We start from the raw sequence: 15705 nt of genomic DNA on the forward strand, positions 1-15705 counted from the left end.
GACTTTCTAAATAATAATAATTTAAAAAAAATTTATTAGAATCTAACAAGGAGGAAAATTTTTCATCTGAAGGGTACAATATTACCAAATGTAAAATACACTGCAATCCAGATAGATATTTTCCTTCAACAGTGACCAGGCAGTGTTTGTGACACCATACCATTAGAAAAACAATGCAACTAACATTCCACTATGCAAAGAACACCAATAACAGCCATATCTACATAAGGAGGTCTCACAAAGCTGAAGAATTTGCTTTATTTCCTAATAGTTTCAAGATAACATGAGTTGAATTCTGCTTCAAGAAATGCCCAATTTTGAAACAGCAGAGATGCTGAGTGCTAAATTTAGACAAGTAAAAAGAAGATTCACAATAAGGAATCTTTCTCACTGGTTGTTAATTATTATTAGTGTCATTAGTGCTTAATCCTTATGAATACAAATTTTTAAAAATTGTTTTTAGTCCAATGCTCCAGTTTTAAAAGATTACTTTAAAATAAAAGGTGGAGATGCTCTCACATATTATGTCAATTAGCTTAGAGGACCAGAGGTCAATGGCTTAATTTCGTTTAGAGATGGGAAAAGCATGATCCACAGCGAGATCGAGATATCTGTGCAGATCCAGAGTCACTTGTGGAGGAAATGGGACTGAAAGCAGGTAACTTGAGTATCAACGTGGTAGACTAAAAGATCTGAATTTGGGTCAAGCTACTCAAGCTCTATACACCTCATTTATCTGGGAATGCGATGGATAAAACTTCACATATTCTCAAAAGGCTGTTGAGAATAAAATCAGATAATTGTATGAAAGTACTCTGGATGTCAGAAAATAGCAGATAACCAAAATTATTATTCTGATATATGCTAAGGGATCTTTCCTTTAGCTTTTCTTTCTTTTTATTTAAAGTTGCTTATTTCGATCTTAATTGGCACTAGCTGCATTATCACTAAAGAAACATTTCTCGAAAATAACACTCATTTTATTTCGAGCGTATATTTAAAAATAGTGCTCTGGTCATGCAATTAAAATTTTTGACACAAGGATAATGTCATCAATTATATACACTTTGCAGGATATCATTTGATGTTTTTCCATAAAAGATGTGACCTGGGCAAAATAGATAGGTATCTTGTTAAGAGCATGAATCATTCAGCAATATTTTAGGACCAAATTTGAATCCACTTTCTGAGAGTAAAATCTGACTATGATGCTGCATCATAGGAAGAAGGAACCGGATCTCTCAGGGATGTGATCTGTAAGCAGAGCATTGACTTGGGGGGCACTGAACTTCTAGGTCAGGCAATTTGGAGCAGGTTGCTTCATTTCTAAGAAGCTCACCCATAACACTGATTTAGGACCTACAAAACCCATGTGGCAGGGACAGCTAGTTGTTCACAAAAATCCATGCTCTCCTCCCATAAAGTTGTCTGTCAGTGGAAGACAACTTTCCAGCCAGGATTGGCATTTCTCCTGCCTGCATCGAGGTAGAACCATGGGGTTAATTCCTACCTATGGAACAGGTGTGGAAGTTTTGTAGGTCACTTCTGAGCCAGGTTTTATTTTGTTTTGTTTTTAAGCAGTGCCTATTCCAATCTCTTTTTCTCTGCTTATTGGCTAGATCCAGACAGCTCCAAAGCTCTAGACAAGATCACAGATGGAAGGTGCCTGGGTCCCTGAGTCACTGTATGGAAAAAAGCTGCCTTGCCCACTGACCAGGTATTCCTGCACTGGAGCATTCTGTGAGTGAAAATAAGCTTCTACTGTGTTAAGCTACACTAAAAGTTGGGGTTACAGTAATTATAGAAACTAGCTAAGTGATAAACCCTATTTACAGCACTGTTATAAAAAGTGATTTGTTAAATATATTTATTTTAATCAAACAGTTAAAAAGTAAAAAAAAAAAACCCAACAAAACAACAAAAAATCTTGTTCTTAAAAAGAAACGATTACCTTTATCACAATTGACTCCATAGAATCCAGGTGGGCAGATGCAGAAACCAGGAGTAACACAAAGCCCGCCATTCATACATCGTGGTGTGCAAAGGGCTAGTAGGGAGAGAACTCTGATTAAGGCCAAGTAGGGTTTTGGAGCAGGAACATTTTAGAAATGTCAATAATACAATCAGTTTGCATTTTCAAGCTTTGTGGTTGACTCAAAAATGGCCACTCTTTAGAAATACAAGTTCTTTCTTTAGAGATACAAGTTTTCTTGTATCTCTAAAATGATTTTTGTGCTGTAAATCAATTTTTTTCATATCAGACTATTTTTTAACCAATTTCATGTAAGAAAATTTTGGAGTTGTTCCATTGGAATGGCTGATTAAACTTTGCCCCAAATCATTATTTCAACTAAGATATGGTCTTCCTAAGATTATACATATTTTTTCCTGCCCTATTTCCTTGATCTTCTAATTTCAAAATAAATACAAGCAAGAAAAATTCTTATTTCTTGAAGATGAAAAATATTATTCTGGTCAATAAGCTTTTAGTACTTAAGCATCTTGTAGTTAATGCATTTTATTGTTTATCTCTTTTTTATATAACTTTCTTAATAGTAATTTCATTTAAATAGATGTACTCACTGCAAAAATGATATTCATCCTCCTTTTTGGCTTATAGCAACTTCGTAACTCGGGTGTAGGCTTAATTGTGAATCAAGCTACTTTTGATTGGAGTAGATACTTTCAAGTCAATCATAACACTAGCTTTTAAAATGCAATTTAAGTAGAGTAAAAAACCTCAAAACTTTTATAAGAATATGCCAAAGTATGGTGTATATAATAGCAAATATTTTGGGGGTTGAGGGGAGTGGCCACAAAGAATGTAGACATTGTGCCAAAGTTCTCTGCCCGTCACCACATATTTGATTTAACAGAAAATCACTCTTAGAAGAAATACTTCCCAATACCTCTTCTGTGCTTTAAAAGGTTTAACCAATCCTTATAATGTGACCAAAAAAGTAATTTCAGGGGATGTATTGAAAATACATGTGGGCTCCTATGTGACATCCATTTCATTAGGAAGCAAACAAGGGAAGCTGGCACTCTGTTCTTTACCTTTCTCACAGTGAGGTCCGTAGAATCCATCAGGACACTCGCAGACACGTCTTTCATTACAAAAGCCTCCATTTCGGCACCCTCCTGGGCATTCAGCTTTACCAAAGAGAAAAAATTTATATGGATACCTTTCAAATCATGTTTGGGGAGTTACAGCAAGCATGAAGAAGTTAGTGATCATTTTTCCCCCAGTGCACCAATGACCATTATATATACATACATATGTGTATATATATGTATGTATGTATTTTTTTTGGCTAAGTATCATTTATTCTGAAATCAAGGTTCAGAAATGTGGGGACACCACTGTAGGGCAAGGAGTCTGTAGGTGTCACTTCATGACGAGGACTCTGCAGAATAACCACTCACTTCTGTTTAAAGGAAACTCAGTGAAAGTGGTGAGAAGCGGCCTATTTGTGACCCAATAGCAGGTACTTCTGCTCTAGTCTCTAAGGACCAGCGGGGTCTTCACCTGTTTGGCCACCTTCTTGCCACTCAGCGCCGTGACAATGGCAAGAGCAAACTCAAACTTTGTCCCTGGCCCCCGGCTCGTGAGGATTAGACCATCCTTCTCTACGCAATTCACTGAGTAGCTATAATGACTTCCATTCATCATTTTGTCTTTCGCAAGTGGTTGTGTTGTAATTTTGCTTCCAAAACCTATTTCATGAGCCAACAGAGCAGTAGGACCTGCACAGATGGTGGCTACGAAGCCCTCCCTCTTCCTTGTTCCTTCAGTATCTTTCAAAGCAGCAGACTCAGATAAATTCTGTGCACCCAAATTACCTCCTGGCAGAACCACCACGTCATAAGGTCCCTCTTTTTTTGCATCTTCCAGACTGGCATCAGGACAAATGACAACATCTTGGCTACTTTGTACGGGGTCTTTTCCAGCCAAACCCATGATGGTGACCTTAATTCCAGCTCATCTCATGACATCTACAGGGATGACGGTCTCCATCTCCTCTGCTCCTTTAGCCAGGTTGACTAGAGCTCTTTTTGAAGCCATTTTTACATTGTAGTTTTTAAAGACTACGCACTGTGCAGATGCACCCCACCGGGCTTGTCATCTCTGATCATAATATATTGAATACAGATATTTCTACCACTTTCTATACCACTTATACTTCATTAAGTCTTCTAAAGGAAGACTTTACATCTCTCAATATTATTTCCAACAGTAGGGGCTTATGGAAGAAGGCAAAGCAAGCTTGATTCTGCCTTCATCCCCACTTACCAATCTACTGTATGTTCTTAAATTCATGCTGACATAGTATATATGATAGTGCCCTCAGTATTCACTTTCACAGGGTGGGATGACCTGTAGGCACATCTTTAGAGCACTGAAAGCTTCCAGAGTTTAAATTCTGTGCTGGAAAAGTCCTGTATCCCAATGGAAAAGGAGCCAGGCTTTCATGCTTACATGGGCACCCAGGGTGTGACAGTGAGGTGCCTTTGCCTGGCAGAGATCACTGGCATGATGGTGGCACCCTGTCCTCTGTGCAAGTCATCGGCACAAGCTTTGGGCAGTGGGGCATGGGGAGTGTTACGTTGACAGGTGGCAGTTGTTGGTAATGGCTGCCAACCTTGCTATGAGGACTCAGAGTAAGAAAAGGGGGGAAATTCATGACCAAAAGTGAAATACTCCTGGGGACTCCCAAAGATTGTGTTGGAGGAGGGGAAGAACAGAGGGAGAAGAGAGGGCATTTTGAAGGGGATATTAGAGTTCCTAAAATTGTGAGTGGGGTCAAAGCAGAGAAAGCCTGTCTTAGTACTATTCCTGGGCCCTGTGTTTTTCACCCTCTCCTCCCATTGGCGTAATTATAATTATACAAACACTTACTACCTACCTAGCTACCTAGCTACCATCTATCTATAAATTTTGGCCCAACTCACACCTGGAAGCCTTATGAGATATCTCTTGAATCACCATCACTGATTACCTTGTTGACATGTTTTAAAGAAAATAGCATTTTGAGGTGTCCGTAGGATGGTGTTGCCTTCAGAATTCATTACAATCACATTCACTTCAAATGCTGCCACTCCGTCTTGTTTTCCAAGACATGGGAAACCAACTTGAACAACTAAAAACAAGAAAATATAGCAGAATTTTTATATTTTCCAACACATGGGAAACCAACTTGAACAACTAAAAACAAGAAAATATAGCAGAATTTTTATATTTTCCAAGACATGGGAAACCAACTTGAACAACTAAAAAAAAAGAAAATATAACAGAATTGTACACTTGAAACCTATGTAACTTTATTAACATATCACCCCAATAAACTTTAATTAAAAAAAAGAAAGAAAAATATAAATCTAAAAAAAAGAAAAGAAAATATGAAGAAACAGTTTATCTGGTTGATTCCAGTTTTACAGAAATCTTGGTAAGAGAGATAGAGAACAAAGCAAAAATGTTCACATTTCACTATCTGACATTCTTGTGTCTGAAATTGGAGTAGGCAGTGTATTTGATCATCTGGGTATTCTCCACAGAACTTGTACTTCATGCTGGGTGGAGAAAGAATGAGTGACCCTCATGAATTTGTATCCTATTGACATGGAATTGGGGATATTTTGTTTGTAGTCTGGGCTTGTACTATCTTGGAAAGATTTTCTTTGAAAATCAAAGGTGCAAATAGGCAGCAGCACAGATTGATTAATTAGGGGAAGAAACTGTGGGCACCTTCACCAGCCTCCAAAAAACAGCTAAAAATCAACATTTCAGAATCCATTAAATAAAGCCCTATAAGTAATACCCCACTGGTTTATTTTTACTCTGTTTGCTTGAAAATGACAAAATACCTTCTTTGGAAATATTCTGTAACTCAGACTAGACTCCAGTCATTGGAGTGAGTTAGTGAAATTAACATTTTCCCAGGCTATTTGTTAATATTAAGAAGTGTCCATATCTTGGGGATCCAGAAGAGAGTTTGGTGTGATGAAATAATCTCATGATAGGCTTATATCTAATGGTTTAAGTTCCTAAAGAGGAAACACTTCTTTTTTGTGCATCTAATGATCACTTGGGGTGTGCAGGTGTTGACTAAGCAAAGAGTGGGAACAAGGATGTTGCTGTACAGGGAGGGTGAGGCCACCAATTGCGGAATACTCACAAGTCATTGGGTAGAAATTGGCTCAAGTCATTGGATGAGAGACTGATTATGCAAATTTTTAAAATCCGCTGTATTATCATAACATATCCACTGGGGAAGACTGACCTAGCTGATTCACTAGACTTTAGTTCTTCCTTACAAATAGAAAGAAAATCGCTAATAGGTAAACATGAAATTTTGTTTTATTTTGTTTCTGTATGGCAAGTTATGGTTACTGCCAAGTTTGGAAAAATCATACTAAGCCAAGAAAAATTCTTTCCTGTTAGAGTTTTCATAAACCTTTCCCCTGGGTTTATAAGAAAAAAAATGAGCTGGAAATTGGTCTGCTCTTTTCCATAAGGCATTGCACACAAGTCATACAACCTTCCTTCTTAACGTGCTCTGGCAACCACAAAACCCCTCTTGAGGTTTTGGCATTGTCAGTGTTCATTACTGCGCCAGTCTCAAAATAACATGAATTTCCCGCTCTCCTGAATCTTAAGATGTGTACGTTGCAAATAATTAAATGATGAAAATATACACATATTTTAACTGAAATAAAGAGAAAACCAAAATTGCATCTGAAGTTCAATAGTGAAATTGTCCCCATTAAAAGCCTCGGTTTAATGTAATCTTATAGATGAAAACGGCAATTTACAAAACATAGAAGTCCATTGTAGGGATTTCCATTTCAGAAGGAAGCAAAGGAACGAACAAACAATTTCTTTCACTTGCTAACTCTTGCAATTCATTTTCATTTTATTCAATTATAAAATTTTACTTATCTTTCTCATGAATCTTTTGCATGGATGTGTAGGCCAATAATTGAAAAGATAGAAGAACCTGAAAGGATACTTAAAGATAGAACTTAAATCTTACTCACCAGATGTCATCATCCAAACTATTATTTTCCAAGTGTATCTTTTTCCTTGGCCTTATCCAGCCTCCACTTTGCAGCCTATCTAATTCTTTTTTTTTTTTTTTTTTTTTTTGGATTTACTTCTCACGGACTGGGGTTGGAAGTCTGAGATCCAGGTGTCAGCATGGGTGGGTGAGGACCCTCTTCCAGGTCAGAAATTGCTCATTGAATCCTCACATGGTCAACCTACATAATTCTTTTAAAATGGCACACTTTGGTTTTATTTTAGCTTTTGGTTTTATAATGGCACACTTTGGTTTTATTTAATCTTGGTATGAAAGAAGATGTTTGTAAGTAAACTCTTCAAGTAAACTTATCAGCATTGTCAAATTTTAAAACATATCTTGAATGTTAAATATCAAAAAATGTCTTATTACATGTATGGGAAATTCAGTTAAGAACTGAATTTATTAGTTCCTCCATATTTTCAGATGTGGTAAAAGCAGAAAAAGTCAAGAACCATGTAACTTCACTTATATGTGAGATAGAAAACTGAAAGCAACAAAGGAACAAGACAAACAAAGAAAACTGATAGACATAGACAATAGTTTAGTGGTTACCAGAGGGTAAGGGAGAGGGTGTGGTAGAACAGGGAAAAGGGGATCAAATATATGGTGATGGAAGGAGAACTGACTCTGGGTGGTGAACACACAATGCCGTATATAGATGATGTTTTATATAAATGTACACTTGAAACCTATATAACCAATATCACCCCAATAAATTTTTAAAAAGCAAATCATTTACAAATATGATTAAATTATGAATACATGTTCACATATCCAGTCATTAGGGGCGCTTCTAGAGGATTTGGAGTGCTCACATACAAGTCTGTGATTTGTTCACATGGCCTCTAAGTCAGTGAAAGTGAAGAGATGCACAGAGTTCCCTGGCCCGTGGTTCTAAAAAACATGGCTCTGAACAATCCCAGGGAAGAAAAACAAGGATGCAAAATCCAATGAAGTTCAATGAGAAAAACATACCATAACTAACTTTCTGCAGGGTTTTCAAGATGAATTTTTCCCTTTAAATGTTTAAATACAAATTTGAGTCAAAATACAAAGAGTTCAGCCATTCAATATTTATTGAGTATTTACTGTGTGCTAGTCACTTTTCCAAACACTGGAGATAAAAACCCCACCTTTTTTGGTGCTTATGTTTCAGTGATTTATTCTGAAGACATTTTGTGATAGTAAAATATTTTAATCATTTAAAAAATCTAGAAAAATATCCATTCATCCATTGATGGACACTTAGGTTGTTTCTATGGCTTGGCTATTGTAAATAATGCTGCGGTGAACATATGGGTGCAGATATCTTTTTGAGTTAGTGTTTTCCATTGGATATATTCCCGGAAGTCAAATTGCTGGATCACATGTTAATTCTATTTTTAATTTTTTGAGGGACCTCCATACTGTTTTCCATTGTGGCTATACCAATTTACATTCCCACCAACAGTGCACAAGGGTTCCCTTTTTTCCACATCCACACCAGCTTTTGTTATCTCTTGACTTTTGTTGATAGCTATTCTAACAAGAGTTTACCCAATGACTAATGATGTTGAGCATCTTTTCATGTACCTATTGGCCATTCATATATCTTCTTTGGAGAAATGTCTACTCAGGTCCTTTGCCCATTTTTAAATTATTTTCTTTTTGCTATTGAGTTATATGATTTTTTTATATACTTTGGATATTAACCTCTAATCAGATATATGGTTTACAACTATTTTTTGCAGTTCTATAGGTTTTCTTTTCACTTTGTTGATGGTTTCTTTTGCAAAAGCTTTTGGGTTTGATGTAGTCCCACTTGTTTATTTTTTATTTTATTGCTAGTGTTTTAGGTGTCAAATCCAAATAATCATTACTAAGACCCTTGTCAAGAAGCTTTATTTCTGTGTTTTCTTCTAGGAGTTTCGCAATTTCAGGATCTACATTTAAGTCTTTAATCCATTTTGAGTTAATTTTTGTGAGTGGTGTGTATGTTAGTTTCATCTTCAGTAAGTGACGTTTGGGAAACCTGTGCTTTCCCCAGACTAGGTCCCTTTCAGTCCCTGGACACGTGGCCCATGTCCACTGTGCCCTGACTCTGCACGCCCATCCCCTGCTTGGAATGTTCTTTCTCCTCTTTGCTGTCCAGTGTCCTCTTTCAAGACCAAAATTAAATAGCACTTCCTCTCTGTAGCCTTCCCTAATGTCCCCTGCCTATATCATTTCAGTTATATATTTCACAAACACCTCTCTATATGATTGCATTATGATATAATGATTTAATTATGATTCTGCATCCTTTGCTAAGGATGAGATTTTCAAAGGCAAGGACCATATCTTATGGTCATATCTTATGTGTTTTTGTAATTTCATCACCTAGTATGTTATTTGTCACAAATGAGGCACTCACAGACACAAAGATATACCTGATGGAAGACACACTCATATACCTTTCTACATGCAGACGCACACTTGCACATATACACATGCACACTCACGTACATACACAGAAGACAAAATTCACCATAGACAGTGGGAGATGTAGAGAATAAAATATTAGCAGTATACACTCAGAAAAACACATGCACAAAGAATAAGAGACACTGAAGGCAGAAAAAGCATAGACTCTCTACTTCCAAGGAGTAATAGAGAATGGAAGTTTAGTTGTGCTTTTGCAACAATAAGCATTGGAGTAGAGCGCCACTTTTACCAAAAGCTAGATGAAATTAGGCCAAATGCTGTAAAATCCAGTGCCGGTCAGGTTGTACAATTGAAACCGACGTAAATTAAAACAACTCAGAAAAAATAAAGCAGATTGAACATATCTCGCATGGCTTTCAAGTACACACTGATAGGCAACTGATTGCATAGAAACGTAATCTTATGTAGAAGATTAATCAGAATACGTTTGTTGATAAAACAATGAGATGGGCATGATGCTTATACAGTTTCAGTCTCCGGTCATGCCAGCCACTGCCCTCACAAGGGAAGAGGTGACTAAGGCAGGCGAGCACTCATCCTCAACATCACTTGATTCTAAACTGCTACCTGCTTATAAATCATCTTACACAAAGAGTCACCGATGCTCCAAGCTGTGCCGACAGCCATTCAATGTCTCAGCAAATACTGAGCACCTACGCTGGCCTGCACTTTATGCTAAGGACTGGGTCACCAAGAAGAAGATGATCCTGCCAGCATTAACACCTATTTAAAAATTTCTAGACATTGGATTCCTGAAAGTCTTGGTTGAGAAACACCACTGCTCTGTTGTTTTCATTATATGACAGAGACAGAGTGTTCAAAGAGGCAAAGCTTTGCCTTTATGGAAACTTTATGTTTTTTGTTATCCAACTGAGTGATTTTACTGAACTACCCTGCAGTTTGTATTTCCTGTTTTTGTTCTCTTCGGATGCCAGAAGGCAGGCACTTCATAACTGTTAAAGATCAAGAGTTTTCTTTTTCATGCAATGTTTAGGCATATAGGAATCTGTGGGATAAAAGAACAGCTTAGCAGCTTGGGGGTATAAAATAGACCCAACCCGTAGAATAATGAACACTACCTGGATGCTTAGGAGCAAAGACATACTGAGTCGGTTACTTTTTAATAATTCAAGGTACCCTCACTGCTCCTACTGTGGGGACTGAACTAATGAGGCTAATGAATAACTGCCCTGCAATGGGCTAAAATTCCCATAAACTTTTTGCACCTGCATTTTTTTGCAGACAAATCCTACATCTGCCTCCAAAAACCTATGTGTGTGGGAGTAGAGTACATGCAGTATGTACAATTGTGTGTGTACAACTGTGTATGTGTCTCTGTGTGTGCACGCACATGCACAAGTCATCTGGTCATCTGGTCCCAGAGGGCTTATTCTTTTTCACATTACCTTGCTCAAAGTATCACCCATTTTTTTCTCTAAACTATATTACTTGAAAAGATTTTAAATTATTAGGAAATTATGTTGTATTTAAACATGATCTATTAAAATATTCTCACATCATATGTTCAAAATCTCATTGTTTCAATATCCAAAGAAATACACTTTCAGTAAGTTCTTTTTTTCACTACACACAAAAAGTGAAAAAAGCTGGGAAGTTTTAAGATACAAGCATTAAATTAGAAATCCAAAAAGTCAAGACTTATTGGAAGTTGAGCAGGTATAACTGTGCAATTAATTTAATTATGCATTTTAATTGGCTACAAAGAGCTTATATTTGTTTAATAATCAGAAAGACAAAAAAATTCAAAAATGTAAAATGTAAATTGAGAGACATGCTATGTATTTGTTTTATTCCTGATTCTTTAAAAAACAAAAAACAAAATATTTGATCAAGAAAAACTTTATAGCAGATTGACTAAAAAGGAACATGGCATGAGACACGTGACATGACCATATTCCAAGAACTTGGCGACCAGAATGTCTTTCTTGTCTGCAGCATGCAGTACAGCCCCAGCAATGCCATTGGAGTGGGACTGGATGTCCATGTGTCTGGAATTGGGGTATCCGTATCCTTGGGGCTACAAATCCCAGGCCAATTAATCTCCAGAACCCCAGGCCTCATTCATTCACATGAGCTTCCTAGAACCTTGAACCCATTGAGATTGGAAGCGGACCCTATGAGAAGGCTACTAGTCATACCTGGGATGACCCAAGAGAAATGCACATTCGCTCTTCCTGTCTGTATCCACACTGGCGCTTACGCCAGGAAGTTAGAAAAACTTTGTGCTTATTTAGTCCCCAACTCTTATAGTGCTGGTAAGTGGCAATACAGATCCATTGGAAGTAGTAGATAACTGCAAACTGAAAATGGACTTTGTAAGGGTGCCTGATTTCCTGATTATTTCGTAGATTTAAATTAGCTCCTATTGAGATTTTCATTTGACACCTGACAAAATTCTTCTGATGTCCCTCTAGAAGAATAAAATTATTTTTTAAAAAAGAGGCAAGGTTATGTTATCAATTATTTTAAAATATTATAAAACTACAAATAATTTCAGTATTAGAACAAACAGTAAGCTCTCTTGAATCAATTCAACCTCCCACACTGGAAAAGTTAATGACTCAGAAAAATAATTCAGGTTAGACCCTTACCTCATACTGTACCAAAATAAATTTTTATACAACACTAGAAGCACGTACAAGTTATCACTTAACTACTCTCTGGAATAGGAATTAATTTCCAAGCATAAAAAGAACAGGAAAAAAAAATCACAGAAAGAAATATCGGTTTGACCACATAGAATTTTAAAGTCCCTGTAAATTCCGCCCCCTCAAAAAACATAGAAATAATAAATTGAAAAGAATTGCAGTAAAGGGTAAATACTTTATAGCGAGTTTTGCAAATCAGTAAGAATGCTATTATTTCAAGATAAACATGAGTATGTACACAGATATTTTACATAGAAACAAGACAGGAATTTTAAAAATCAAATTGAAAGAACACTGCGAAATCACTTTTCACTTTTTAAGTCAGCAAAATAGTTACTGTGATTAATAGCCCTTGCTGATGAGATTACAGTAAGCTAGGCACTCTCCCACGCTGCTGGCCAGGGTACAGATGGGCACAAGCTTTGTGGAAAGTAATGGGCATTTTGGCAATTTGTTGTAAGAGCCTTTTTAAAAGTTCATAGTTCATATTCTTTGACACAATAATTGTATTTCTAAGAATCTGTTTTACCAAAATAATGAGATGAGCAGCAAGATCTTGTACACATACTAATCAACAAGTATTTTCTGAAATCCTGCTCTGCGTTGAGCCTGTGTTGGCAGTTGTGGTGAATAAGACAGACAGGATTCCTGCCCAGTGATCATCTATTACTTAAAAGGACGTGTATTGTGAGATTTCTAAATTCAAACCCTGAAAACAGTATAAGTAACGCACAATAAAGGAATGGGCAAGTGAATTATGGTATGTTCATAAAACAAAATATTGAAAGAGCATTAAAAACAACTTTTATAAAAATCTATGGCACAGGACTATGCTGATGTTAAAATGTTAAAAGCAAAAAAAGTCATGATGCAAAACCAAATATATAATTTTCCCACAATCATGAAAAAAAATGTATGTTCATAGATGGAAATATTTGAACATGTTAACATAAGTGATCTCTGTTTTTCTAAAAGTCATAACACCTGGGCTCTAGTCTCAGCTCCACCACTTATTACTAATATATGATTTGGACAAAGTCAGTTAAACAGCATAAGCCTTAATTTTCTAATTTGTAAAATGGAGCTGTAATTCTGGCCTTGATTCCTTCCCAGAACTCAAATTAGATAATGCATGAATGGGTGCTTTGTAAACTGAAAAGCTCTAACTAAATATAACATACTATTATTTTCTTAGCAAAGAAGAATGATTAGGTCTGAAAGACTAAACCCCTTTCTTCCACTTTTTTTATGTGGCAAATTCCTATTTAATGCAGTAGTCCCCCCTTATCTGTGAGGGATATGTTCCAACATCCTGAGTGGATGCCTGTACCAAACTCTATAGATACTGTGTGTTTTCCTATACATACATACCTATGATAGTTTAATATGTAAATTAGACACAATAAGAGATTAACAATAACTACAATAAAATAGAACGATTATAATAATATACTGTAATAAAAGTTATGTGAATGTGGTCTCTCTCTCTCTCAAAACATCTTAATGTACTGTGTTCACCTTTCCAATTATAGGAAGCACTTATGGCTTCTCTTTGACATATCCAGGTGACCAGCATCACTACTCTTGTACTTTGGGGCCATTATTGAGTAAAATAAGGGTGACTGGGACACGAGCACTGAGATGGACAATCTGATAACTGAGATGGGCGGGCAGCATATACAGCGTGGATACACTGGACAAAGGGATGAGTCTCATCCCGGACTGGACAGAGGGGACAGTGCAAAATTTCATCATGCTACTCAGAATGGTGCACAGTGTACAATTTATGAATTGTTTATTTTTGGAATTTTCCATTTAATATTCTCAGACCATAATTGTCCAAGGCTGACTGAAACTGCAAAAAGTGAAACCGCAGCTATAAGGGGGGACTACTGTACAATGCTCACTTTTGGGAAGTTTTTCTTGACTTATCCCATTTGCCCCCAATCACTTACTTTGCATCTTTGCCACATTTTCGTATGTACACGACCGAATTTCCCTGAAAATAAGACCTAACCGGAAAATAAGCCCTAGCATGATTTTTTCAGGAGGACATCCCCTGAACATATGCCCTAATGTGTCTTTTGGAGCAAAAGTTCACATAAGACCCAGTCTTATTTTCGGGGAAGCTTTCTTTCTTTTTTTAATCTTGAATTATATGAACTGGGGCTACCTAGAGTTTTAGGAAATTATGAAACTGCAATTTCTTCACTCCCATCCTATTTTTTTGCCCAAATGATATTAAGGACATAACTACTGAGCTGCCCTAAAATCAAGCAATCTCTTCAGAAAAATATTTCATAATCCCTCGACTGGGTGACATCTGGATCTTAAATATTATTCCCATCACCATTACATGTTAAGTGTGAATCTTTCTCTGAGGCAAAGGCCACCCACCTGAAGCCTTGTGAGGCACTGTTCCCAGCAGAGGGACATTGACGGTTGGATCTGCCATGATGCCTTTATCCAGGGAGCGCAAGGACAGGAATTCATAGAAGTATTCTGCCTACAACAAAAGGCATTGACAGTCAGTATCATGGAAACCACTGGGAGTGAGAAGGTATTTCTAAACTCATCATCCCTTTGATGGAAGAATGACATTTTTCACTACAGAAATTCTGGAGCACACGTCTAAAGTATTGTGTAGGCATAACTCACTGTTCTGGGTTTTAGAGCTCTAGAATTAGACTCTCTGGTGGGAAGTGATCCTTTAAAAACATTTATCCAAAATTCCCACAAGAAGTGTTTTAGCTTAAATGACATTAGTTACTTGCTGTCTCTTAAAAGGATTGAGAAAAAAAGCTCTTAAGGAAACAAGGGATGTCAAAACAATCATCAACTAGCCCTTAGAAAATCCATCTCAGCTTCTTGGGTAAGTCTTTAATTCTTTTCAAGTCTGAAGTGAGTCTTTTGATCACAATTTGGAAAGCTGTAATAAAATAAGGACTAATTAAAGCAGCAATCTATGGGCAAAAGAAGATATAAAAATCCAAAATTTAATGATCTAGCTGTTAATATTTATTTTTCAGTCTCATTCCCTTTGAAAGGTTTATATTTAAGACCTAATTTAATTATGAAAAGCCTAAAAATGCAAAATTCACCACCATAACATGACAATAAGCCATAAAACACTACATTGTAAATGTTTTCATTTTCCCACTAAGTCTTTGAGAAAATGGTTCCTGCTACTTAAATGCCCATTACGTACTGAAAGTAATGATGCAAATCTCATTCTAGAGCTTTAGTTCTAATTCTTAACTGATTCTTAACTAAGTTATTTAAAGTGTTTGGAATGGGAGTTCTAGTCAAATGCTGTGCTTGCCTCCTCCTGTGACCACATTAAAATTACAACTAAATTATACAACAAGCAACCTGGAGAACCATCTGAAGACTTGCTGAACAGAAGTCCTATAACTAAAGATGTAAAAAAGAAGCCATGTCGACAATGAATACCGTGTTTCCCCCAAAATAAGACCTAGCCGGACAATCAG

General features: G+C 36.7%; 1 protein-coding gene and 1 pseudogene across 1 annotated transcript in view; both read right to left on the reverse strand.

Moving 5' to 3' along the window:
* The window catches only part of WIF1 (WNT inhibitory factor 1), a 71172-nt gene that overhangs the window by 15988 nt on the left and 39479 nt on the right, over nucleotides 1–15705 (reverse strand). Inside the window, exons 3-6 of the mRNA XM_033116145.1 lie at nucleotides 14612–14720; nucleotides 5001–5141; nucleotides 3058–3153; nucleotides 1952–2047 (exon numbers count right to left, since the gene is read on the reverse strand). Coding sequence (XP_032972036.1) covers nucleotides 1952–2047; nucleotides 3058–3153; nucleotides 5001–5141; nucleotides 14612–14720 — 442 coding nt within the window. The remainder of the gene's footprint in view (nucleotides 1–1951; nucleotides 2048–3057; nucleotides 3154–5000; nucleotides 5142–14611; nucleotides 14721–15705) is intronic.
* Nucleotides 3500–4066, reverse strand: LOC117028024 (protein/nucleic acid deglycase DJ-1-like; annotated as a pseudogene).

This window comes from Rhinolophus ferrumequinum, chromosome 10 (genome assembly GCF_004115265.2).
Source record: "Rhinolophus ferrumequinum isolate MPI-CBG mRhiFer1 chromosome 10, mRhiFer1_v1.p, whole genome shotgun sequence".
Classification (NCBI taxonomy): Eukaryota; Metazoa; Chordata; class Mammalia; order Chiroptera; family Rhinolophidae; genus Rhinolophus; species Rhinolophus ferrumequinum.